General features: G+C 41.8%; 2 protein-coding genes across 19 annotated transcripts in view; one reads left to right on the plus strand and one right to left on the minus strand.

The window, feature by feature from the left end:
- The window catches only part of herc1 (HECT and RLD domain containing E3 ubiquitin protein ligase family member 1), a 108,517-nt gene extending 92,598 nt beyond the window's left edge, over window positions 1-15,919 (plus strand). For all 17 annotated transcript variants that reach the window (XM_080437128.1, XM_080437138.1, XM_080437129.1 and 14 more), the window contains exons 75-80: window positions 100-265; window positions 1,133-1,209; window positions 2,925-3,177; window positions 11,594-11,746; window positions 12,995-13,300; window positions 14,135-15,919. In XM_080437128.1, coding sequence (XP_080293254.1) covers window positions 100-265; window positions 1,133-1,209; window positions 2,925-3,177; window positions 11,594-11,746; window positions 12,995-13,300; window positions 14,135-14,320 — 1,141 coding nt within the window. In that variant the 3' untranslated portion in view covers window positions 14,321-15,919. The remainder of the gene's footprint in view (window positions 1-99; window positions 266-1,132; window positions 1,210-2,924; window positions 3,178-11,593; window positions 11,747-12,994; window positions 13,301-14,134) is intronic.
- Window positions 15,920-16,795: 876 nt separating this feature from the next.
- LOC308092540 (uncharacterized protein) overlaps window positions 16,796-26,352 on the minus strand; it is a 12,781-nt gene continuing 3,224 nt past the window's right edge. The window contains exons 3-7 of one of the 2 annotated variants that reach the window (XR_013933793.1): window positions 25,876-25,951; window positions 23,986-24,064; window positions 20,491-20,608; window positions 18,645-19,584; window positions 16,796-18,574 (exon numbers count right to left, since the gene is read on the minus strand). Coding sequence is in view for 1 of the 2 variants with exons in the window: in XM_080438496.1 (XP_080294622.1) it covers window positions 19,189-19,584; window positions 20,491-20,608; window positions 23,986-24,064; window positions 25,876-25,951 (669 nt within the window). In the remaining variant the exon portion in view is untranslated. Of the gene's footprint in view, window positions 19,585-20,490; window positions 20,609-23,985; window positions 24,065-25,875; window positions 25,952-26,352 lie in introns of both variants that reach the window. The other variant, XM_080438496.1, reaches the window with a different exon arrangement.

The following is a 26,352-nucleotide window of genomic DNA, read 5'->3' on the forward strand; positions in this document are numbered from 1 at the left end:
ACTTAAGTTTCTCCTCTTTCTTCTATCCATCTTCCTTTCCTCTCACCTTACATCCCCCTCGACCCCCATCCCCCCTCACTGTTCCCTGTCTGCCTGTAGGGGGCGTAAGTGTAAGCCCATCTTTGTTCAGATAGCCCGTCAGGTGGTGAAGCTGAACGCCTCGGACCTGCGCCTGCCCTCCAGAGCCTGGAAGGTGAAGCTGGTGGGAGAGGGAGCCGACGATGCTGGAGGCGTCTTTGATGACACCATCACTGAGATGTGTCAGGTACTTGCATACAAACATGACATACGACATGTATACACTACCGTATGTTATGTTAGCACAGAGATGCACCAGGTACCAGTGGTGGAAAAAGTACTCAAATGTTTTACTTAAGTTAAAGTATCAATACTGCAATGTCGAAGTACTCTGTTACAAGTAAAAGTGAATTCAAAATTTACTTGAGTAAGAGTACAAAAGTATTGGTATCAAAATGTACTTAAAGTACCAAAGTACCAAAACTAAAAGTACTGAAATGTTTGAAAATAGCTGATCTACAAGCTCACAACGTGTTGCGATGCGAGCTTGTAGATCGGCTATTTTCAAATAGCCTAGGTATAAAATAGGGCTAAAGTGATTAATGTATGTTTTATAATGTAATAATGTATATCTGCAAAGTAACTAGTAACTTAAGTTTTCAAATAATTGTAGTGCGGTAAAAGTACAATATTTGCCTCTGAGATGTAGTGGAGTAGATGTAAAAATTATAGACAATTGGAAATACTCCAGTAAAGTAAAAGTGCCTCACAATTGTACTTAAGTACAGTACTTGGGTAAATGTACATAGTTATTTTCGACCACTGCATATATACAGTACCGTATGTTATGTTATCACAGAGATGCATCAGTACATCTCTGTGATAACATAACATTATGGTAAAATATGGTAGACACACCACACGTATATATTTTGGCCCTAGTTTGGTCCTCTATTACACACCTGTCACTCTGTTTGTGTGCCAAAGGCTTATTTCTCATATCATTTAGATATTTCAAGTTGAGTTGTCACAGATCATGGTAAATGTTTAATGTGTGTGTGTGTGTGTGTGTGTGTGTGTGTGTGTGTGTGCGCGTGCGTATGCGTGTGTGCAGGAGTTGGAGACGGGAGTGGTGGACCTTCTCATCCCCTCCCCCAACGCCACAGCAGAGGTGGGCTACAATAGAGACAGGCAAGTACAGCAGATCTGTTCACAGCTATGAAGTCACTGAGGTCTGCTCCGGCTGTGTTGTACAAGACGAAATACAAATGTCCACCATCAACATCTTAACCCATTAAAACCGGGAAAGCATCTGTGTCATTTTAGATTTTTGCATTGGCAATTCAAATAGCAGATAAACAAGATGTACTCCATGCCGTGCTGCGAGCTTGTTCATCTGCTATTCTTGAACAATCCTAAAGTGTGAGAACTACTGGTTCAGAAGGCATTTGTAGAATCTTAATGGGTCAAAGATTTTAATAATGTATAGCTAAATCAATTAACTTTACCACCGCGCTCTGACTCCTCTGGTGCGATATCCTCTTAGATCAACATTTACCTTTCATCTATCCAGCCTTCGTCAGTTAGACTGACTAAGGCTGGATAGCCAAAACGTTTTTTTTTTTCCATTTTAGAGACATAAGGAATAATAAAAAAAGTAAACTCACTCTTGCCACTCTGAGTGCGACCCATCACTTTTATAAATGTAGCTAAGTAAATGGACACAGAATGACTGGATTGGATAGAGCACAGCTCTATTCTAAGGCGTGTCTTAGTCATTATTTTGTGCAAGCATGTGTGTGTGTGTGTTGCATACATATTTGTCTTATGCAACTGCTGCTTCCAGTGATGTAACATTCTCAAGGTCAGCAGTGCCGATAGCTCCTTTCCAAGACTCGCACCAAACGGCCCTTGGATTTGAATTCCCAAAACATCCCAGTCTGATGTGTAATTCTTCTGCTACAGTGTGAAACACAACATTCTGCTATCCACATGCATCCTCAGTGAAATCAATGTTTCTAGTCACTCCCTTCAACTTAGCTGTCTCGTGTCTTATAAATGAATAATAATTATTTAGTCCCCATCCCTTTGGGGTATTTTTTGTCACTTGTGTCATTTTCACATGTGTGAAATGTGTCCTCTCTGCATTTACCCATCCTAGCTATTAGAAGCAGTGGGTGCTAGTATTAACCCATTTAGACCGGGAAAGATTCTGTGTCATTTTTAGATTTCTTTGGGCTATTCAAAAATAGCAGATCTACAAGTTCACAGCGCGGCACAAGTGCCGCGCTATGAGCTTGTATATCCGCTATTTTTGAAAAATCTTGAAACTTTGTGCAAATCTTTTGAATATATATATAGTTTTTTTATATATAACATTTTTAACTCAAATATTTGCTTCTGGGGGATTCTACAAATCTCTTCTAAATCCTAACAGTTTTTTTGAAAAAACGTATGTTGCTATAAATATAAAGTATGTTCCCAAACTTTTTTCATGTCAAGGACCCCCAAAATGATATGTATTTGGCCGCGGACCCCTATCTCAAAATATGTTGTTCCAGGGACCCCCCGGAAGCAAAGATTTGAGTTAAAAATGTTTGCTTAAAAAAATGATAATTATATATATATATATATATATATATATATATATATATATATATATATATATATATATATATATATATATATATATATATATATATATATATATATATATATATATTCAATGATTTGCACTCATTTTCACGATTTTTCTAAAAATGGCAGATCTACAAGCTTTATATCTGCTATTTTTGAATAGCCAAAGAAATCTTAAAATGACAGAGATGCGTTTCCCCAGGGCCAGGGGGTCCTTGAGGGGGGTTCCAGGGGTTCCACAGCTGAATAATGACCAATTGTCCCCGTAGGTTCTTGCTGAATCCATCCTCATGCCTGGACGAGCATCTGCTTCAGTTCAAGTTCCTGGGGATCCTGATGGGCGTGGCCATCCGCACCAAGAAGCCTCTGGACCTGCACCTAGCGCCGCTGGTGTGGAAGCAGCTGTGCTGCATCCCCCTGCTGCTGGAGGACCTGGAGGAAGTGGACCTGCTCTACGTGCAGACGCTCAACAGCATCCTGCACATAGAAGACAGCGGCATCACCGAGGACAACTTCCATGAGGTGGGAGGTTGGGCCGCTAGCAGGGAAATTGTGTTTCATGCATGCTTGTATACATACCAGGGCTGGGCAATTAATTGAAAATATAGCAACACGGACACTCATGTATTGAATAGCTTTTTTTTTTTAAAGCAGCTTTTTTTATACTTCATTTAAAGTTTGTATATATTAACAAATAGACACGAACAAATGTGCTGATTACTGTATTATTATGTGTTGTACAGTGGTGGCGTACGAAAATTTCATAATGGTTAATTAATCATCATCAAGGCAAAAGTTTGAAATAATCGTGATATTTATTTGAAGTAAATGGTGCATTTATATAGCGCTTTTATCCAAAGCAATTTACATAGATTGTGCATTACGTTCACCCATTCACACACACATTCATACTCTGATGGCAGAGGAAACCATGCAAGGCACCAACCTGCTCATCGGGAGCAATTAGGGGTTCAGCATCTTGCTCAAGGACACTTCGACACCAACTCTGGGGGAGCCCGGGATCGAACTGGGAACCTCGTGGTTCCCATCCGGCCGCTCTACCGGCCACTCTTCCCGGCATAGGTCCCAGCCCTAATATAGTACATACATTAACATCTGCATAAAAGGGGCATCTGGGTGACACAGGGGAGAAGTGCTCACCCATCAAAGTGGAGACTGGGGATGCGATTCCTCCACGGTGCATCCGGCCTGGCCGGGGCGTGCCAACAAACAAAATTGTCATTGCTCATGGGTGGGAAGCCGTCCTTGTTTGGTTGCTGCTATTGTTTGGTTGGGAGCAGAACTGGGAAGGTATTGCATGTTCCTCTGCATGCGTTAAGTCAGGTGAAACAAAGTATTTGGTGTCTCCATGTCCACTGTGTATCAGTGGAGATGTGGTTGTCTTCCACAAGACATCAGTGCAGGTTGACAACCACAGGGACAGTGTTCTGTACTATACTGTACTACTGTATTGAACTGTACCGTACTGTATTGTTCAAAGGGAATTGTCAGAACAACTAAATTGTGTAGACAAATATGCGTACAGTCCCAGTTTACTAACGATGCAGTGGATGAAAAACCCTCACATACTCTGACCATCAGCAGTAAGCCTTGCAGAGCCATGAGGCCCATAGGTCAGGAGCCTATCCCCTGTTTCTGTAGTGTGAGGCAGCTTGATGAACACGTGCACCCCCCTGGACATGACGCTAAGTATGTCACAGGGACTTACCCCCAATCCAACGCTTGATGCTGAGTGCCAAGCAGGGTGGCACTGGCAGCTGTTAAAACCATCAGCAGACACTCGTACAAATATCCAAACACAAACACTAACCCAAAGGCCTCGGAGAAAAGAAAAATTTGAAAAATGCAAATGTTGTGGCCTCCCTTTGCCAAGACTTCTATGCCCAAAGCCTTGTGACCAAGTCTGTTTTTAATTCTTCACATTCAGTGAAAACCAAAACAAATTTCCATTGATGTCACGTGCTTTAGCCATGATTCCACCCACTAAATGGGACCAGGAGCGGCATTCAGTTACATGTGTTGACTGTTAATGATATATCTAGGGTTCGATTTGTAAAAAGAAAAAAGAATAGACTGTCTACAAGCTCACAATGCGCTTGTAGCTCACTGTTTTAGATTTTTTTCTTCTTCTTCTTTTTGGGCGGTGAAACCGCCCCTATATGTGAGGTTTGGATATTTGCACACCAAATCCTGCGCTGTGATTGGCCACCAGTGTACCCCCCTAACCCTGCACCGTGATTGGCCAATCACAGTCTATTCAGCACTGTGATTGGCTAGGGAAACATGACACATGTGCATAGCCCTATAAATAGGACTATGCACTTAAAAAAAACACATTTATGTTTTTTTTTAAGTTAGGGGTGTACAATGGTTGGTCCACAATATTACTTGTCTTTAAGTGAACTAACATCACTGTGATGACCACTGTGACCACACCGCCCACTTCACACTGGGTGTGTTTTTTAAATTCTCACATGGAATTTGGATGAGGCTGGAACCTTGCCTTTTTTTACCTTTTATATTTGATATGTTTAACTTCAATGTTATAATGGAAGTCAACGGCAGTCAGATCGGGTTGAAACCATGCCCAAATATGGAGTCATCATGTCATAGTTGACTGAAGTCACAGATTGGTCACATGAAGTCTGAAGTCCACATGGGGCCACGCCCCTTATTGGACCCCGTCTTATTTATATCATTTATTTGTTGTTGTTGTCGTTAGTCATGGCTTCCAGTTCCCACCTGATGTTGTGTGGGAGTCCTGACCGGTCCAGACGGTACTGAATAACCACTAGCTTACACGACGTCTTCAGACTAGGACTGAAGTCTAACACGTACAGGTCATCAGGTCTGTCCGATGCTCCAAAGAGGATGACACGATCTCCCACAATGCAACAGCTCATCCCACGCTTCCCACACGGCCCTTTCCCTTTGGTCTCAACCTTCTTCCAGGAGGTCTTTGGACTGAACTTCCACAGATCATTGAGGGCAATATTACCAAGTATGTACAGCTCTCCGTTGTAGGTAAAGGCCGAATGATCCCAGTGTCCTTCTGAAAGAAGCGGTGCAGAAGGTGTGTTCAGCCAGCAGTCGGTCTCTGTGTCAAACACTTTGATGTTGTTGTTGTCCTGGTGCCTATAGCCACCAAAAACAAACATCTTTGTCCCAAAGATGGTGGCAGAGTGACGTTCTGAAGTAGACCAGACCATAGACCAGACCATTGTGGTGGTGTCCAACTTGTACGTGTCATTATGGTATCTATTCACATGGTTGAATCCTCCATGAATATACATGACCTTCCCCGAGACACAGGCTGAGTGGTTCCTCCTCTGCTCTGGAACAGTTCCAGAAACCCTGGGCTTGAACCATCTGTGGGTGTTGACATCAAATGCATAAAGCACGTTGTAGTACTTCCCCAGTGTGTCATATTTAGAACCCCCCCAGATGTAGATGATATCTTCTATCAGCACAGCTGTGTGGCCCCAGCGTCTGGATGGAACCTCAAGGTGTCTTTCTCCTCTTCCCGTTGTCAACTTCCTCCAGCGTAAAGCCACTGTGTTGAAGACACGAACATCAATCTGATCCTTGTTGACGTTCCTGAACCATCCAAATGAGTAGACTTCGTCTCCCACGGCAACAGCAGCCTGTTTGTCAAACTCTGGTCCTGTGTTAAGATGCAGCGTCCAGCAGAACATTTCTCACAACAGCTCCTCCAGGGATCAAATTAGATTCCTCAAATGTAATGTGTGACTTGAACCGAGATGTCTGACACAATGAGCTTCAAAGGTAGCTCCGTCAAGAAGGACCAGGTAAAGGTGTCGAGTCAAAACCAATCCTGAAGTGAGTTGATGAAACCTGGTGATGAAGTCTCGACAGTATCTGTAAACAGTATCCAATGCTGGTTAGAGATGAGTGGAGAATCCTTGAGCGTTGGTTGAATTCTGATTTCCCCGGAGACTGTCTTCTTTTATACCATTGGTCAGACTGACATGATGTCATCCTAACATGATGTCATCCTGACATAATGTCATCCTGACATGATCTCATGATCAGTGGTGGAGAGTAACTAAGTACTTTTACTTTACAATTTTGAGGTATTTTTGGGCGGTGTAGCCGCCCCTATAAGTGGGGTTGGGACACCTCATTAGTATTAGTTTCCTGCATTGTGATTGGCTGATTAGTAGACCCCTAGCTGTACTGTGATTGGCTGACTCTATTGGCTGACTCTATTCAGCACTGTGATTGGCTAGCGAGACACATGATGACATTAATAACCTATAAATAAGATTATGGACTTCCAAAAAATATATTTTTTTGGAAGTGAGCTTCCATCACTATGATGACCACTGTGATGACCACACCGCCCACTTCACACTGGGTGTGATTTTTTTGATATACATATACAAAAATATTTATTTGAAAAATAGGGACGCCAGTTGGTTAAACTGTAATATTACCAAACATAAATATCAAACATATCAGACAGTCTACTTTTCCCAAAAGGAAATGCATGTATTTAATTCAGTCTGACCAGAATCAGGCATAAAACACTGGCTCCAACCGGCCATAAAAATGAGTGACCAGAGGGAGATATAAAAAGCAGAAGCATGAATTACCCCCCATCCTCCCCAGCAAATCCAACCCTGGATATATCAGGAGAATGAATCTACAGCTTGCATACTGTACTTAAGGATCCCCCCCCCCACCCCCCCCTCCCAGAGCCTGCTGGAGCGGTTCTGAATAAGCACCCTCAGCGCTTCTGTGGCTCTTGTTACGACCCATAACAATCGAACAGGCCAGAACGCCAGCTGCCCCGCCCCACAGATAGGCTTCCACAGAGGGGAAGCGAGTGTGTGCTAAAGCCCCTACCCTGTCCAAACATCCTCGCACAACCCCTGCACTGTAAAGAACGCCACGGTCACTGTTGATGCAGCATATCCTGTCTGGCGGAGACCTGGCACCGCTCCCAGCCTTGTAGAGAGGATAGAAAAGAGGCTTTGGAACCGGAGCCCATAACCCCGCCATGGCCAGCTCACTCAGCCACGCCACGGGGCGGGACGAGAGGAAGGGCTGCATCTGTTCCTTTGGCATGAATGAAGGGAGTGTGGGCGGTAGAGAGAGAGAGAGAGAGATGCCTTGTCTCTCTCCTTCTCTGCTGGCCGTTGGAGAAAATGGCAAACGTGTGAATTGCATCTAGCTAGTTGGCACCGAGTGTTGCTGCGATATTATGATCCCCTAATGCTTGTTGTGGTGAAAGAATGATGTTGGGATCAGTCTCTCTTTATTCCAGGCAGGGGGATGCTTTTCCGCAGCACATTCCGTTCTATAGAAGAGACTAAATATATTAGAGCCGCCGACCGACGCCAGATTTTGGGGTTTTGAGTCCTACCCCACCGTAGAGATAACAATTTAAATTAAGTATATATATAAACTTCAATAAGAACTTTTAACTTTAATTACATAATGCACAAGCAAACAAGTAAATGAAAAATACACTCATGTACTGAACTTAACTGCTGCATCGCAACACATTTGTGAGCTTGTCGATTGTCTATTTCCGCTATTTAAAACTAAATTCTAGTATACAATATATGGTATATAGCATACAATATATGGCCTGTTTTGGCCATAGCACATTGCAAAATTGTATGACAGGTAAAATGTCATGATTGTGACAGCCCTAGCTTCCATTCTATAGAAGAGACTAAACATACTGTTGAAATACAACAGGAATTTTAAATGCCATGTTGTCAAAGCAAGCTTCTTTCCTCTCCTTGTGGAAAAAATGTCATGCTCACACCGCAGTCTGTGACAGATCCTTAGAGCCACATGTTGACCTGTATTTTGTACACTAATATAATTAGTGGATTCCGTCTCAAAGTGTAGTCGACTATTGTTTATATTTGGTAGTCTAGGACACGTGTGTAGGCTGCAGCTAGGAAGAGGATTGCAGCTGGTGTATTTGGAGAAAAGGAGTTCGCAAACACGCAAAGGTTTTGTGCCAGGGATTTTGTTTAGCACAGAATGCTGCATCTGTGTATAGGTGGGGCGATAACAGTGGAAATAGTGAATACGAATGATCTGAATAGTCATTTTTATACATTCTCTCCTTTTCTATGGAAAATTATTTATTTGTTTTTTTTAGGAGAGAATAAAACAAAAGGGGATTTTCAGTATACTCGCAACCCATAAAAATAAGTCCGGGACCCAAAAATAGGTCCCGTCTCAAAACACTGAGGACCCCTTATGCTTGAAATACTGTATAAAAATTCCATTACACTGTCAAGTAAACGGTAAAGTTTATAGTTTACCTACAGGGCAATGAGGGGAGTGGACGATGCTACAGCTACCGTGTTAAATGTTGTACTTAAACACCTGGAGGGGATCTAGAACCATGCACATTTGATTTGTATTGACTTTTCTTCTACTTTTAATTGTATTCAGTCACATGTTCTTAAACACGTGCTCTTATCTAATTTCATATAGATTTTAGCACTGTGTTGGCTCACTGTCATAACAAACACATCTCAGAGGATTCAGCTTAATGGTACCCTGTCCAGTAAACACTCATCTTCCACTGGAGCCCCTCAGGGCTGTATTCTTTCACCACCTTTATTTGTTTCATATACAAATGAGGGTCAGAGCAATCATGCATAAATCAAGATCTGTCAAAATAACAGATTGGATTCACTGAAGAAAGAAAAGTTACATGGTGCTGTTTTAACTTTGATGTAAAAACAGATGTTATACTGTAATGTTAAAAGGTAAATCAGTGGTTGTTAGTCTTCTTAAGGAAGTTGCACAGTTTTAATGTCGACGTGATACTAATGAAAACAAAAGTAATATTATTTTTGTTGAGATCCAGATGCCTTCCAGCATACTCCAAACCAAGTCAAACCAAGTTTTTGGCTTGCCAAAAGTTCTCTTAGTTTGAATTTGTTTTATACTCAATGCACTGTGGGTGCTGATTGCTGAATGTTAAACCCTAGCCACTGTGTACGATTTTGACACCTGTGACTCCGCTGTTTGTTTACATCCATCTCTGACGTGATATGACATAATTTGACAGACAGAGTGGACAAAGTGTGTGGCGTGTGCTATCCCTCTCTGTGAATTAATCAGTGGTGGAAAGTAACTAAGAACATGTACTCAAGTGCTGTACTTTAGTACAAATTTGAGGATTCTTTACTTTACTGGAATATTTGAATTTTTCAGTACTCCACTACAACTCAGAGACACAACGCGTCGCTAGATCTGCTATTTTCAAAAGATTTTTATAAATTTTGAGCCCTTGTGAAATGCAACATTAGAATGCTTGCGAGTAAAACAGAGTCTTGAGCCTGGATTTAAAATATTCAACAGAAGGGGGAGATCTAATGGAGAAGGGGATTGTTAGGTTTATGATCGTAAATCTTAAACCCCCTTGCTTTTGATCACACAAAGATGAAGAAAGACACGTGACACACGAGATCTCTTTTACTCGTACGAGGATTGTAACGACCATGTAACTCACTTCACACGATCCCAAATTACAATGGCGCACTTCCCCTCTGCCCAAGCACTTTATTATGAAAAGAGAGGAGAAGGGAGGAGACAGTGGAGTGGAAATCTACTAGCTAACACATTGAATTAATACATTGCAGGATATTCAATTAAATGAATACAATCAAAGAAAGAACTTATATACACATTATATATATATATATATATATAATGCTGCACACAGATGCTGTAAACCGATCCTGTCAGGGATGCTGTTCCACAGCTTGGGGGCTGCGACAGAAAAGGAGCGGTCACCTCTGAGCTTCAATCTGGTCGTCGGGACGGCTAATATCCCCAAGCAATGGTCACCGAGTTATGGGCATTTGAAATGTTAGACACTGCTGTAGTGCCATGTTTGGTGAGGATTGGAGCAACGGTGTGCCTGAGGCCCCCGGGGGACCCTGACGTGGCCCCTGACGTGGCCCCTGTAGTGACTATTTGAATTGCCGACCCCTAAACAGTGTTTGAGTCAAGTTTGGTGCAGTTTGGAGCAACACTGGCTGTAGGCCCCTAATGTGGCCCCTGAGGGGCCCTAATGTGGCCCCCGGCGGCAGCACGTGGCCCCTGGTGTGACTATTGTCATGGCAGACCCCTGAACAGTGTTGATGCCAAGTTTGGTGCAGATTGGAGCAACGGTGCACCTGTTACGGTGGTGACATCCACCTACTCTCTAGGCAATTTTAATAAAAAGGAAGTACATTTTCAAAGGCAGGAACATTCGGTTCTTAGATAAGGAGTTTCGACTCACACCCCCTCCTCACACTGCCCACTGAAGGCACAGTGACCTCACCTGTACTCTGTATTTATTTACTAACCTAACAGATGTGATTTTGTTATTATGTCCTCTCAGAATCAGAATCTTTATCGTCACATCACAGGTGTAAAATAGTGGGTGAAATTCGTTTTTGTGCAAGCTCCATCGTTTTGATTGAACGTTGTTTCTGTACGGTGTATTAAACGTTGTTTCTGTAAGGTGTTTGATGCAGCATCTCCCCAAAGGTAGAAATAGATACAGATATAAACAAGACATAACTCCAGATGTCATGGTGTCTCTGTTTTTTTTCCTCACATGGTTTGGGAGCTATGCATCTTGTACTGTGTGTATCATATTTTGTATTTGTGTTGTACTATTGTCTGTAAAGCAAATTGCCCCTCGGGGACTTTTGGCTGTATCTGCCCCTGGGTGTCCCTTTGAGAACCACTGCTGTAGACAATCACTTGTATTGTTGGATGTATTGTATTGTTGTGTGTCAAATCTGTGATGACGCCATGAACTTGAGGTGTGGTCGTGTAATGCGTTTTGTAACCACTGTGTTTGTGTCCTTTGATGATTTATGTTGTGGACATAAAATGTAATTTAAAATGATGTCTTCAGATGATTCCTCTGGATTCCTTCGTGGGTCAGAGTGCAGATGGAAAGATGGTTCCCATCATCCCTGGAGGAAGCAGCATCCCTCTAACCTTCAACAACAGGAGGGAATATGTGGACAGAGGTATCGAGTACAGGCTGCATGAAATCGACCGTCAAGTAAGTCCTCATTTCTATCTGTCCCTTAACACATTGCCTGCCAGAATTATCTCAGATTTTTTGCAGTTTTATGCCAGAGATTTTTCATTGAGGAAAAAAAAAGTACTCAGGAGCCGAGATACAGAATTTTTTAGTTTTAAGTTAACAAGGAAGTGGATAGGAGTCTAGATCTTCGAAAAATCATATCTCCTTGGTCTTTGGGTCAAATAAAAAAGTTTTTTGTTTTTGTTTTTGAAAGATCAAGTTAACTTGATCTTGGCAATCAAGTGATGGATTTGAAAGATCAAGTTAACTTGATCTTGGCAATCAATGTGTTAACAACAAGAACGGATTTTCAAGCTGACAACGCGTCACATTCCATCGCTGTCAGCTTGAAGACTCTTCTTATCGCCAACAGAGTATAGATTGAGCTTCAATCAAACCAATTTGATTACAATCGAGTATAACTGCAACTATCAATGATTTTCTTAGTGATTATTATATTGATTACTTTTTCGATTAATCTAATAATATAGAAGTGTGGTATTTTTATGTAATAATAAAAAACGATCTCTGTCTCAATGTAGCCACACTATAAACATAACAAATTGAATTGACCTAATTTTTTTTTTAAATAATTTACAAAAACCTATTAGGCTGATTTGTCACTTAAGCCCTGTTTTATACAGTGATTATTTTTTATAATGGATTAAATATTGTTTTATTAAATGTTGCACCCATACAATCGAGAGACAATTTGGCAGCACCAAATCGTACCCGCCACCACCTCTCTCCTAGGGATGGGACAATATGAAAATTAGTGGCAAAAATAATTGCGATTAACAATATTATCGCGATAATCAAAATATGCTTAAAACGCCTCTTTTGTTATCCCCTTGAACCCCCACCATCCCTATTCTGGGGGGAACGTTCGCCAAAAATAGAAATAGCAGATCTACTAGCTCACAACGCGTTGCATCACAACGCGTTGCAACACAACGCGTTGTGAGCTAGTAGATCTGCTATTTTTGGCGAATCGATTCGTGTAGAGTGAAATAAGAGTGTACCAAATGTGCTCTTTACGGTTCTGTTTTATCAAGTATAGAGGGTTTAAGTGGTACTGAATTTGCAGCTTAACAAAAGCTAATTCATCCTAGTGTATGACAGAGGACAATATCACAATAAATGAAAATCTCTGCGATACAGAGTTTTTTTTATCACGTTAAAGACAATCCCCTATTTCCCTCCATCATCAATTTGGTCTCTCAGGTGGCGGCGGTGCGTGAGGGGATGTCCTGGATCGTGCCCGTCCCCTTGCTGTCCCTGCTGACGGCCAAGCAGCTGGAGCAGATGGTGTGCGGCATGCCGGAGATCTGCTGCGACGTCCTGAAGAAGGTGGTGCGCTACCGCGAGGTGGACGAGCAGCACTCGCTGGTGCAGTGGTTCTGGCAGACGCTGGACGAGTTCTCCAACGAGGAGCGCGTCCTCTTCATGCGCTTTGTGTCGGGGCGCTCGCGGCTGCCCGCCAACACAGCCGACATCTCCCAAAGGTTTCAGATCATGAAAGTGGACAGGGTTAGTAAGAGTTTGACACTTTGTTCAAGGTTTTTTTATTTTATATTTTCACATACAGGTCTATAACAAAGGGCATACAAAAACAGTGAATGTATGTTACCCCTCCCACCCCCCCAAGTTCCCGCTCCGAAAGAGCCACAACCCTGGTATCTCATTGTACCATTAACACAAAGGACAATACAAACAAATAAGACACAATTGCAATGAAAAATGAAAACAAGTCAAAAAATAAAATAAAAAATAAAGTATACACAGTAGAATATATATATTATTAAAGAAATATTTATGATTATAATGAATATATAATGTTTTTTTTTTTTAAATACACAAAAAATATAAGAGTTTGACACTTTGTAGATTATCCTTTTGTTTGAGTTTTTTTTGTTTGTTTTTGTGTGTTTAGTAGATTTTTTTACTTGAATCCTATAGTTCCTATAGTTTATATAGGCTGATTTGTCCAGTGCTGATACTGGGAAATGCACTGGGAAAGGGTTATGACAGATTTTTGCTCACAATAGAATGATACAATACAGCATATTAAATCGGCTAAGTCTCATGGAGCTGAAAATAATTGAGCCTGATCTACCTGTATATGGGCCATTATCTGAACCTTTTGACAACAACCTGGCACCCTGAACTTTTTTTTAAATTGGCAATCTACAAGCTCACGACGCGTTGTGACGTGTCGTGACGTGTCGTGAACTTGTAGATCGGCTATTTTTGAATAGGACTAAAAAATGTAATGAATTTAAGTTTAGTTTGTGGTTATTTATCTATCGAAAAGATACACATCGGACCCAAAATCGTCAACTGTTTGTGTGTGTTCTTCCACAGCCGTACGACAGCCTGCCCACCTCCCAGACGTGTTTCTTCCAGCTGCGTCTGCCGCCCTACTCTAGCCAGGCCGTCATGGCTGAGAGGCTTCGCTACGCCATCAACAACTGCCGCTCCATCGACATGGACAACTACATGCTCTCCCGCAACGTAGACAACGCAGAGGGCTCCGACACAGACTACTGACGTACCTGCGCAGCAACGACTGGCTGAAGTACCTACCCAGCAACGACTGGGATTGATGTGGATTGTACCTGCCCAGCAATGACTGGCTGATGGGGATTGGACTGTCGTATCACAAGGGTGCTCACTCACACACAAAAACAGAAACAAGCCAGCACTCAATAATGTCCTTATATGAAGTTTATTTGCGTCGCCGAGCAATGCAACACACAATTTCTTCTTGCATCCAGCCTTGCTAGATGGAAACCACATGGCGGTTATCTTCACGAGGAAAGTCCCTAGTTTGCTGAGGCGGCTCATTGTCTGCGCCAGAGAACCAAAGTTCTGCCTGTTCTTTACCATCATTCAACCTCCCAACTCTGCAGAGATCTACTCCTGGCTGGGCTTCTGTGTCTGCTAAGCTGTGTCAGCCACCCTAAGAGTCTCCTGCAACGTTTCTCACCACTTATTCCTGGCCTGGTTCAGCAGCCAACCAGTTGGGCTAGTTACTCGGGAAGTGTAATACGTTACTAGTTACTTATTACTTCTACTGAATCCAATTTATTCAGTAGGAGTCACCTATCAGCCAAACTGCATAACTGCACACCACACATTAATATAGACTACATAACAAAATAATCAGCAGCCTCTCATATGTTTTTAACAGTTTTTCTGCATATTTAATATATTGGAACAATAAGTATCCCTACAGGAGAAGTCATAAATCAACCAGACAACAGAGCTGCACACATTGCAGCCTCTCAAACCTGCCGTTGCAGATGCTTCAACAAGTTAAGTGTTCAATACTTCGCTTTTGAAAGCGATTTGCTGCCCGCACAATGTTTACAATGGACAACAGTATCTTTGACTGACACAAACTAATAATTACAACATTTCGAAGTGTTGAAAGTGCCCCTGTCTTCTCCCTCATGATTCACTATCCTCCTTCATCTTTTTGAGCCACAGACTGGAGCACGGACCTGCCCCTGACCTACACTTGCTTCATAATTTTGCAAAGGTGCATGCTCAAAAGGAACAATCTACAAGCTAAGAATGTGTTAATTGCTTGTAGATCTATAGTTTGTAAACCTTACTATGCGATTGGCTGGGCTCCTCAACGCAGCTGAATGGAAACACCACAGCTCATAGACAAACGATGAAGAGAAGAGAGAGCATTTACCTCAGTCAAAAACGAATCATGTTTGTTGTAACGCAGTAACGTAGCGTTACTTGGATCAGTAATATGTAATAATTTTACAGTTTTGGCAAATGTAATAAGTTACACTACTCGTTACTGGGGAAAGTAATAACGTTACAGTAATATATTACTAAGTAACGCGTTGCTGCCCAACACTTAAGCGCAATACATACTCCTTCTGACGACCGAACCTTTCTCCGGAAAGGGAGGTGATATAACTACAAATTGATGTCATTTCGAGCTTCGGAAGGGCGGCCCCTGAACCTTTTCTCAGAACCCGTGCACCTCCAGATGTCTATAGTTCGGGAAGCCTTTCCGAACCGTGAGATTTTCCAACGTCAGAAGGAGTATGTATTGCCTGACATACCGTATATCAGTCTGAAGAAAGGGAAGAGGAAATCGGTGGAATCTGTAAAGTGCAGATTCTTGAGGTTGCATTGTGGTTTCTGGGTCAGACGCAAGGCTGGAAACAAGAAGAAGCTGTGCTTTGCATCGCTCGGCGAGGCAAATAAACTTCATAAATGGCATTATTGAGTGCTGGCCTGTTTCTGTTTTCATTGAAGTCTTGTTTGGCCGTGCACCTACAAGCCTCTTCAATGGCAGTGTTGCGAGCACTGTGGTTTCTGCACACACATACACACACACACACACACACACCACAAATGAAAAAACAACAACCCAGAAATGCGGTGTCGTCAGCTCACAAGGAACTCCAGAGCAGAGGGGCCACTTTTTACATCCTTCCTGTGTACTCTCAAAGCATAACCGATCCCCTGTTTTATTTCACCTTGTGGTATATTAGCATTTTTTAAAACACGGCGATCCACGCTAGTGGTTCTCAAACCTTTTAATTTCAAGGACCCCTACAACTCCGAGCAGGTACAAATGGACCCGTAAGGGTAAAGGGTCCATTTGGTTCCATTTGTACCCTCTCAGAGTTAACCCCCGCAAGGAACCCTGAGGGTCCGTGGACCCCACTTTGAGAACCACTGATCCACGCGAGCAGCACATTGAGTATTACCCATTTGTTTTTCTTAACTCCACATCCCATTTTCAGGGTTTCTGCATGGAGATATATGTTTATTTTGTTTGGAAATGTGTATAGAATATTCAAGCAAGTGGTGGAAGAAAAAGAGAAAGAAAGAAAAAAAAACAATTGTACATTGTGTATAATGCTTCGTTAGGGAAACGTTTTACATAATATGCATATTTATTTTGTTTTAATTTCTAAATTGCTGAGTTTCCTAAAGCATACAAAAGAAAAACGACCCAACCCACAAATAAATGCTCCACAATTGATGTGTTGTTTCATCGTCTTTGTTTTAAGTTTATTGGATAAACATAACTGCCCTGGAATAAAAGGAATGATGAAAAGTAAGTAGAAAACTTCCTTTCAGAAAGCAGACATCACATTTATTTTCATCAGTATAAAACGTCACAAAGGCCATCTTTCTGAGGATAAATCATGAAAAACAGAAATATATGTACACAAGAGTAAGCAGTGAGCTCAGGTTTTATATTGTCTAATGTTGATGTCATGTAAAAATCGATTTATACTTTGTTGTGCGTCAGTGTCGCATACTGAAAACGGAAGATCTTCAAACTCACGAGTTGCAATGCGACACGTGAGCTTGTAGATTTGCTATTTTCGCAAGCAACACTGGCACGCTACCAAGTATAATTAAAAGAGCTCTTTACCCATTTTCAACAATAGCTTCATATAATTGGTCCTTACTAATGCTCATTATGAGATGGCACCATTTCTGTCTACTGTCTCAGAGGTGAGCTGTGGACCGTTCAGAAACCTGCCTACCAATAACATCAGTAGAGATTCCAAGCTAAAGGAAACTAGCATTTTGAAATAGAACCCATAGTTCTTGCATCAGTGAAACATGAACAAAAGTTTGAAATCTGGTTTGAAATTACCACCGGTGATGTCATAACAGACATGCAAAAGTGTCACTTTTCAGCTACAGTCACCTTTTTGAACCCAAATAGGGCAATTGTGTGACACCTGACCCGAAAGAAAACAATATGTTGTCACCTTTTTCACCTTAGGGCTGTTTGCATGCCTGCATAAGTAGGCAGGTTTCTGAACTGTCCACAGCCCACCTCCAAGCCACAGAGTGAATAGACAGAAATGGTACCATCTTATGAGTATTAGTGAGGGCCAATTATATAAGGATAAAGTTGAATAATGGGATAAGTGCTCCTTTAATGTTGGCCAGAGCTATTGGTTAACAGGATGTGGCAGGCGATTTGCCATGTCCTCCTTTTGTCCCCATAGCCAATATATGTCAGGTCAGGTGTGCTGGTCAAAATTAACTGATTTGCAGCCACTGTCACTGTTGGGGCTCGTCTTCCCACTGAAGGACGGAGCACTAGTCGATAGGCAATTTGAACATGTTTTGATTCATGATTCCCACGAGGCATACAGATGAAATATGTGTCTTTGTATTTTCTATAGTCAAACCATTATATGAGGTAGAGGAATCCTTTCAAACGCCTAAATAAAAACCGGTCAATGAAGTAACAGTCAGTGGTGCACGCTCAAAGCTGCCCTTCCAAATTAACGTGCATTCATTTACATACCTACTACTGTATGTGTATTGTGTTTTCAGAGCAAATTATTCATGCCATAATTCCCTTCTTAATCACACCCAGTCTTTTTTTCTTCTTTTTTTTTTTAGGGAATTTATTTGATAAAAAGCCCTCTGCCAACATAAGTATCTGTATTTGGACTTACGATGAATTCTGAACCAACTCAAATACAACCGATGAAAGCTCAAGCAAGAAAACCACGTTTACTCAACCCGGATGGCTTCATGTCCCAAGAACCAAGGTGTCCCAGACTGGTGGATGAAACATTGTACGTGCAATGTATGTGTTCAATCCATCTGGTCTTAAATCAACAGAGAAGCTGTTACTATTTTATTGACACCCGGCGCCAGCACAAAGGTGGGAACTCCACCCACCCGGGTTAACCCACATCAAACCAGTGCACACGTTAGCTGCAGATAACAAAAGTTAGATTTATGTTTCTTTGAAAACATGCTATTTAAAGGCCAACAACCTTTAAACTTAGATTCGGCACTGTGGGAGCTTTTCTGGGGGCGTGTATAGTGCTGACAAGCCTCCATGCTAGTCAACGTTGTACTCGGATAAGCCTACAGCAGATACTGTAACACCCATACACCGCCCCAGCAGTCTGTAGGTATTATAAGGGGCCGGCCACCTAACCCTGTCCACAGAAAGCAGTTTTGAGTGGAGGGGGACTTTGGATATCATGTCTAGAGTGCTTCTTACTAAGCGCACGGAGTGTTAATTGACTCCCTCAACGTTCAAACCTATCAACCGTAGCTGTACTCGAACGTTGTGTCATTTGCACCAATAGCCTAGTTGAAATAACAGCAAACAATACAGTCTCGTACAATAGTAGTAACGATTCAAAATCGGGTCATAAATGACTGGGTTGTCAGGCAAAAATGACCAAGATCAGTGGTGCTCCTCTCCAAAAGTAGCTTGAAGCACCCAGGACGCTCGGTCAAAACAAAATGCTGGACGCGGAGAGCACTGAAACGCTCCAGCGTGTCTTTACCATAAAAGCATGTCAGAAAGCCGCTGCCAGCTCAAGAAACACTTTCTGTGGACACAGCCCCTAAAACCCACAAGCCACCCCAGCAGTCTGTAGTTATTACAAACCGCTTCTCTCATGTGTGCTGTCATCTCCCACAGTTCTAGGGGCAATGATGCTCTCTTTAGCCTGCAAGAGTCTCTGAAGGCAGGGGGAGCTGATCTTGAAGGGCTGGGCTCCCTGTCTGTGAGGCAGGTTTGGGCCATTCTGTAAGTCAGTGCTGGAAGAGACAACATTATCCTGCGTTGCTTGGAGGACGCGGCTTGTGTGAGGCGTAGCAGCAGTGGTCCTGCCCTGCGAGAGCTCCGGAGTTTTGAGGGAGCACGCGGGTGAGGTGTGAAACCGTCTGACCTGGGCGGCTGAGAAGGAACCAGGCACAGGGCCAGCCGTCGCTCCGGAGGCCACTGAACACGCAGAGGATGGAGAGGATATTGACTGGTTTGCAGTTGTTTGGTGCTGCAGGAGAGAACGGAAGTTACATCAGTATCGTTATTATTACAGTTAACAATGTAGGCATTCTCATCCAGAATGGCTGACATTTACTGCTATTCTTCATTATTTCTGTGTTATTGTTTTACTATTGCTGCTACAAGGCTGTGTTGAGAATTGTACTCTTACAGTATGTACTTGTACACAAGGTGCATGCTCTTTTACTGTTTTTGATGCTAGTCAGATATGTCCTTGTCACTTGTTCTCATGTTTTTGTTTTGTAGACTTGTTTTTCTCGACCACAAATGTTAAGAATGTGATTTAGGCAGATGCTGGGTTCATTGTTTACCTGGTATGCTACTGTAGTTTATTTGAGGCACTACTGTTCTCTCTGCACTCTATGTGATTATTTACCTTGTTTAGAGTTCATGCTTACTCTGCTTATTCCAATTTCACATTGTAAGTCACTCTGGATAAGAGTGTCCCATAAATGCCTAAATTGAAATGATAAAACATTGATCTTGCTTTCCAAAATAACCTCAGCACTAGGACCCTGTAGCATTAGTTTTGGAGCGGTACTACTTTGGTTTAGTTTCTAACTGAATTCTGGGAATCAAAACAGACAACGGAGCTACAGTACCACCAGATGTTGCCAAAAAGATGACTAAAATGACTTTAATGATGTTGATGTTCCAATGGTTTTCTGAGTTACAATAATGCAGAAAATAAAAACCTAACACATTGTGGAAGTAATAAAAACATTAAATTAAATTAGGCAAAAACTGGACACATTAGGCAATCAAATAAACTATTTTCTACATGCTGTTTTATTCCCAAACTGTTTGTTCCTTTTGTCTATGCATGACTGACCACTACGTTTTTTGGTAGGATAATCCACCCTTAAACTGGAGGGATGACTTTTTAGTTTTTCACCTTTTGCCTCTTAGCTGGAGTGACGTCATCTGTGTGCTGGTCTGCGTTGGGCTTCACTTGAGGGAACCAGCTGTGAAGCATGGCTTCCACTTTCAGAACGATGTTCTGAAAACGTTCCCTAGAAGACAACAAGAACACGAGGTGATGTAACCGGTCTAAAAACATCTTAATGGCAGATTAACAGACCAGAACGGCATTCAGATGATGGACCGAGGGATGTTACATAAACCTTTAAAAACCACTGTGTCGACAACATGATCACTCCTCTGCTGTAAGCTGATAGGTGGACACTGGACAGACAACGTGACTACAATGATTGAATAAATCAAATCCTAGAAAGGGCAGAGAGGCTGGCCGTGTGTGTGTGTGTGTGTGTGTGTGTGTGTGTGTGTGTGTGTGTGTGTGTGTGTGTGTGTGTGTGTGTGTGTGTGTGTGTGTGTGTGTGTGTGTGTGTGTGTGTGTGTGTGTGTGTGTGTGTGTGTGTGTGTGTGTGTGTGTGCAACATGTCCCCACAAGTACAGTAGTAGAATTCTAGAAATAGACATCATGAGGACCCTGGTCCTCATAAGAGGAATTGTTGTTTTATAGTTAAAAAAAATGTTTTATTGTTAGGCTGACTATTAGGAAAATATTCAGCTTGGGGTTAGGATTAAACATTTGGAGGGCAGGTTTAGGGGTTAGAGTTAGAGTCATGCCTGATTTATACTATACTATATTTATACTCGCACACCGAAAATAGCAGATCTACAAGCTCACAATGATGCTTGTAGATCAGCTATTTCCAGCTTCAGGGTTAGGGCTGAACATTTTTTAAATGGCATTCAGAAGATTGCCTAAAAATGTTGATGTCCTCACAAGTATAGAAATACAAACGTGTGTGCGTGTGCGTGTGCGTGTGCGTGTGCGTGCGCGTGTGCGTGTGTGCGTGTGTGCGCCGTCTGTGTGATGTTATCTGCGCTCACATTCTCCGCCGACGGAGCACATGATGCCTATTGAGAAGGACATGCAGCAGAGCGTGGTCAGTGCCACATGAGAAATGTGACTACAGTGAACATACACACACACACACACACACGCCTCTCTCACACATGCCAACGTCACACACGTAAACACACACATGCTCCAGCACACACGTGTCGCGGAGGGGGGAGGAGCGGGGTGGTGGGGAGGAGGCCTCCGTTCATTCATTGGTCTATAAATAGCCCAGTAAGCTCTGTAGCGGCTGTGTAGTGACCTGCTGGATTTCAAACCGTTCATAATCCTCCTCCTCCTCCTCCTCTGATGTCACCGAGTTACGGTTACACTTGCTTTACGCCTCAGTTATACTCCCGCCGCACCGCGGTGTCGCTCGCCCACCAGAACTTACAACACGTTGGCTCAAGTGACACCGTCACGTGTATAGATGAAAGACTGATTTATAGTGTGCTTTAACCCATTAAGACCTGTGGCCGATTCTACAAATGCCTTCTAAATCCTAACAGTTTTCCTGCAAAACTTATGTTGCTATACTGTATGTCAGTGCTGCTCAAACCTTTTCAGGTCAAGGACCCCCATCTCAAAATATTTTTGTTCCAGGGACCCCCAGAAGCAAAGATTTGAGTTAAAAATGTTTGCTTTAAAATAGATATACAGTATATATATATTCAAAGATTTGCACAAATGATCACGATTTCTTTCAAAAGTAGCAGCACGAAGTGACGTGCTATGAGCTTGTATATCTGCTTTTTTTGATCGTGACACACACTATATAGCTGAAATCTAAAATGACACAGATGCTTTCCCGGTTTGAATGGCCAGTTGCACCAGTTGCGCGCCAGCATCACGCACCAAAAATAACCGATCTACTGTACACGCTTGTAGATCTACTATTTTTGGCACGTGACTGAGTATAAATCAGGCATAAGCTTTATTTCTTTTCCAGATGCCACCTGCTGTAGCGGTTTCAGCCCTGAGAAGAATGTCTTCTCCTCATCCCACACAGAGACATGTCCACATCTCTGTATGTCCACATCACAGACATTTGCGTGGGATGGAGCTTTATTTCAGTGAAAGTTCTCTAGCAGTGTGAAAGATTTGGATCCTACGTTTGGGGTTTTTTGGTGCCATTAGATGAGTTTAGCAGATAATAAACACACACACACACACACACACACACACACACACACACACACACACACACACACACACACACACACACACACACACACACACACACACACACACACACACACACACACGCATTATATTACATTAAGGTTTAGTAACATTTATTTTAGGCCTATTTTATTTTTGCCTAACTTTGGAGCAAAAGCTCTATTCAAACCACATTCAAAAAGGTGGAACATGTAAAAGATAATTTCCAGTAAAGTGGTTACATTAGTATTATTGTACGGTATTCATTTTCATCTATCTAAGAGGCTTTTAAGCAATGATGTAATTTCAGTCGGTACTGCATTGAGTCCTAATTTGTTACAAGAACAGATCAATAGCAGACCAGACCCCATCCACAGATGAATGCACATCATAATACTGCATTACAATGAAGAACATCTAGTAATTTTGCTTATAGACTTACATTACTTCTATATTATAACTTACAGGCTGATCAGTATTTTACTTTGTCCATATATTAACCAACCCTTACGCGAGGTATGAGGAAAGCTTGCTTAATTAAGAATTATATTTATACATAATAATTAAGTGTGGCAAACGTTAAGGGGTGCAAATAAGGGAATTATCTCATATTCTTGAGATATTTTGTGGAGCTTTTTCTGAGCCTTTATTTGAAACGCAGAAAGAGAGGGGAGTGATATGCAGCAAATAACCCGGCCAGCTGGGAATTGAACCGGGGACTCACTGTCAGACACTAGAGCCCATGTGGTACGCACCTAACAATTCAGCTATCAGGTCGCCCCAGGGGCATTATGTCAATAGGATCAAAATCTACTGTCCATGTAGAACTTGTTTTGAAATAACCACTATGATTGATACCACTATGAGTTATTATGTTATCTTAGGTACTGTTTCCACAGCATCACTCACTAATTTGTCTTTCCGAATCTAAAAAATACCAGTAGTAATTTATTCCATGTTTGTTTGTTTGTTTATTTTATTTTTTATTGTTTGTTATTATTGTATTTTTTATGTATTTAAAAATTATATATATTTATTCATTTTTTTAAAATATTTTTTATAAATAGGAGACTCAGGCTGAGTTATTTAAATATGACCAGTGACCAAAATAAACAGCCAGAGTTAATTTGTTCTCTTATCAGGTCCTTGGGCTCTGAGGGTCCTAGACACATACAGTACAACAGTAATAGTCTTATCTGTTGTGTGAAAGGTATCTGATCAAACTGACATGGATAAGGAAATGAATAAATGCATAATAAAAGAGAAAGAGTACAGAGGAATAAAAAAAAGATAGATGGATGAATAAAATTGATGAACAAAAGTAAACGGAAGAAGAGGTTTTGTGTCATCTATGTCATTTACCCCATGTCTGGATTCTGAAGGACCCCCATTATTCTCTGGATACGGTCCATTGCAACACTTTCCTGGAAACTGCTGAGACCTGTAGGGTTTAAACAGATCTGTAGTGACCACCAGGAGACACGTGCACACTGGTCTGAGGGAGTGTGAGTTTCACAAGGACACACAACAGGATATCTAAACATGACTAAACATGCTAACATTCAGGGCCGGATTTGTTAAAAACAAAAAGAGAAAAACAAAACTGAGGGAGACAGTTTCTTAACCCTATCATGCTCTATACTGCAAAATAGCTTATCTACGAGCTCACAACGCACTGCGTTGTGACACACTGGGAGTTTGTAGATCTGTTTTGCTGGGGGTTTTTATGTTTCTAAAAACCACATATTGACATATTTTTTAAAGCTTTGAAAATGTGCCTAAAATAGGGAAGCCAGGGTTAATGTGGTTAACATAAATTCTAAATTAAATAGTTAAATTGTGATATTATCAAACATAAATACCCAACATAGTCTACATTTCCCCAAAGGAAATGCATGTATTTAATTCAGTCTGACCAGAAGCAGGGATAGAACATATCCCCACCGACCTCAAAAATGAATGACCAGAAGGGAGATATCAAAAGCAGAGGCATGGATCCCCCCTTCATCCTCCCCAGAAAATCCAACCCAAACATTACTAAACATTAGTAAGTGTGCTGACATTACTAGCTCCATCATGCACAGAAGATCACCGAATCCAAACACACACTAGACAACCCTCCTCACAGTGGAAAACTGAAGCCTAATTTATACACACCGCACGACGGTGATGCTTGCCAAAAAGATCTGTTCTTTTCGGCAAGTGACACTGTTGTACTATGGAGTAATAAATTAGGCTTGAGACAGGCAATGCGGTTGATTTTACAACTTAACTTCACACATTCCCTGCACTCGTACTGTACTGTATGTTGCACAGTGAAATGAACTTATCGCCATATTTCACAAAAGAGACAGCTGGTGCGTCTTTCTGAAGGATGAACGACTCTTTCATCTTTGTACTATTCTTAAGTTGAAAGGACATTAAATGACTGCTCACGCCTTTTGATGCTTGTTATGTTTCTGATTATTTCCCCCCAGGTTATTGCACAACATGTAAATGAACAGAGACCTTTATATCTTTGATTACTAATCGAGGTGAAGACATTATTTTGTGCAATGCCCCGTTTGGGGCATGGACGAAGTTTTGGAGTGGGACAGTTCTATAGAGCCGCTCATCCGAACGGATTCACACACGACACAGCACTTCCTTGGGTCCTGAGCAATACACCCACCAAGTGTGAATTCGATCGGATGAACGCTTCTCGAGATATGTGAAGGACAGTCAGACAGAGATTCCTGGAATTCATAGAGAGATATCTTTGTCCTTGTCCACGTGTCTGATCTATGTCACAGAAACAGGAGGACATACAATGACATATTATCCTCTGCTTCATGCATCGTAGCGTACCATGGCGGACACTGCCTATCTTTAGCACTGTACAGATCTCCATTCAGGAACCTGCCTGTGCACCAGTATGTGAGCTCATGCAAACACATTTACTATGCAGTACAGACGGCATAGTACAGTGGGTATCAAAGTGGGGTCCTAGTCCCCAGCAAAATAGCATCAAAATCAGTTTAACCTTAGACCCTATTTTATGCTTTGGCTGTTTTCTTTTTAATCTTGAAAAACATTTACACAAATCTTCTCGGTACGGGTCCCTGGCACAAAATCTTTTCAGATAGAGGTCTGCAGCCAAATACAAATACATCAATTTGGGGTCCTTGGGGGTCTCACACTGTTACCATAGTAACCTTTACCATAGTAAAGACAACTGTAAGACTATTTCTGAGAGCTGGGATTGGTACTTACGTTGAGAGTACCTCCCAGACCGAAGGCCTCGCAGGATGGAGGACAGGGGCTGGATGTAACACTGCAGCTCCATGCACTGTAGGGAAAAGAGAACACATTCATGGTGCTATAGCTGCATTAAGTGCTTTCAAATAACCCATTTAAATATCCCAAACCACAGCACAGCATTACTTATTTTAAGCACTAAGAACTAGTACCTTGATGTATAAGTCACGTAATCAATAGCACTACTTATTTTAAGTACTATAACATACTGTAGTACCTTGATGTATAAATCACATAATCCCAACAACATCTCTTAGCTGAACAGTGAACTGCATAACGACTTAGGACAGAAATAGTAAAGAGATGAAACGGGGACTATCGGCTTCAGTCCATTAACCATTTAAACCCTGTATACTTGGTTGACCGGGGTCCCGCAGGGCTCTATACTTGGTCTGCTCCATTTTCCCCCTCTACTCTCTTTGCAGAAAGTAG

Source organism: Gymnoscopelus braueri (genome assembly GCF_963280865.1).
Source record: "Gymnoscopelus braueri genome assembly, chromosome: 1".
Taxonomy (NCBI): Eukaryota; Metazoa; Chordata; class Actinopteri; order Myctophiformes; family Myctophidae; genus Gymnoscopelus; species Gymnoscopelus braueri.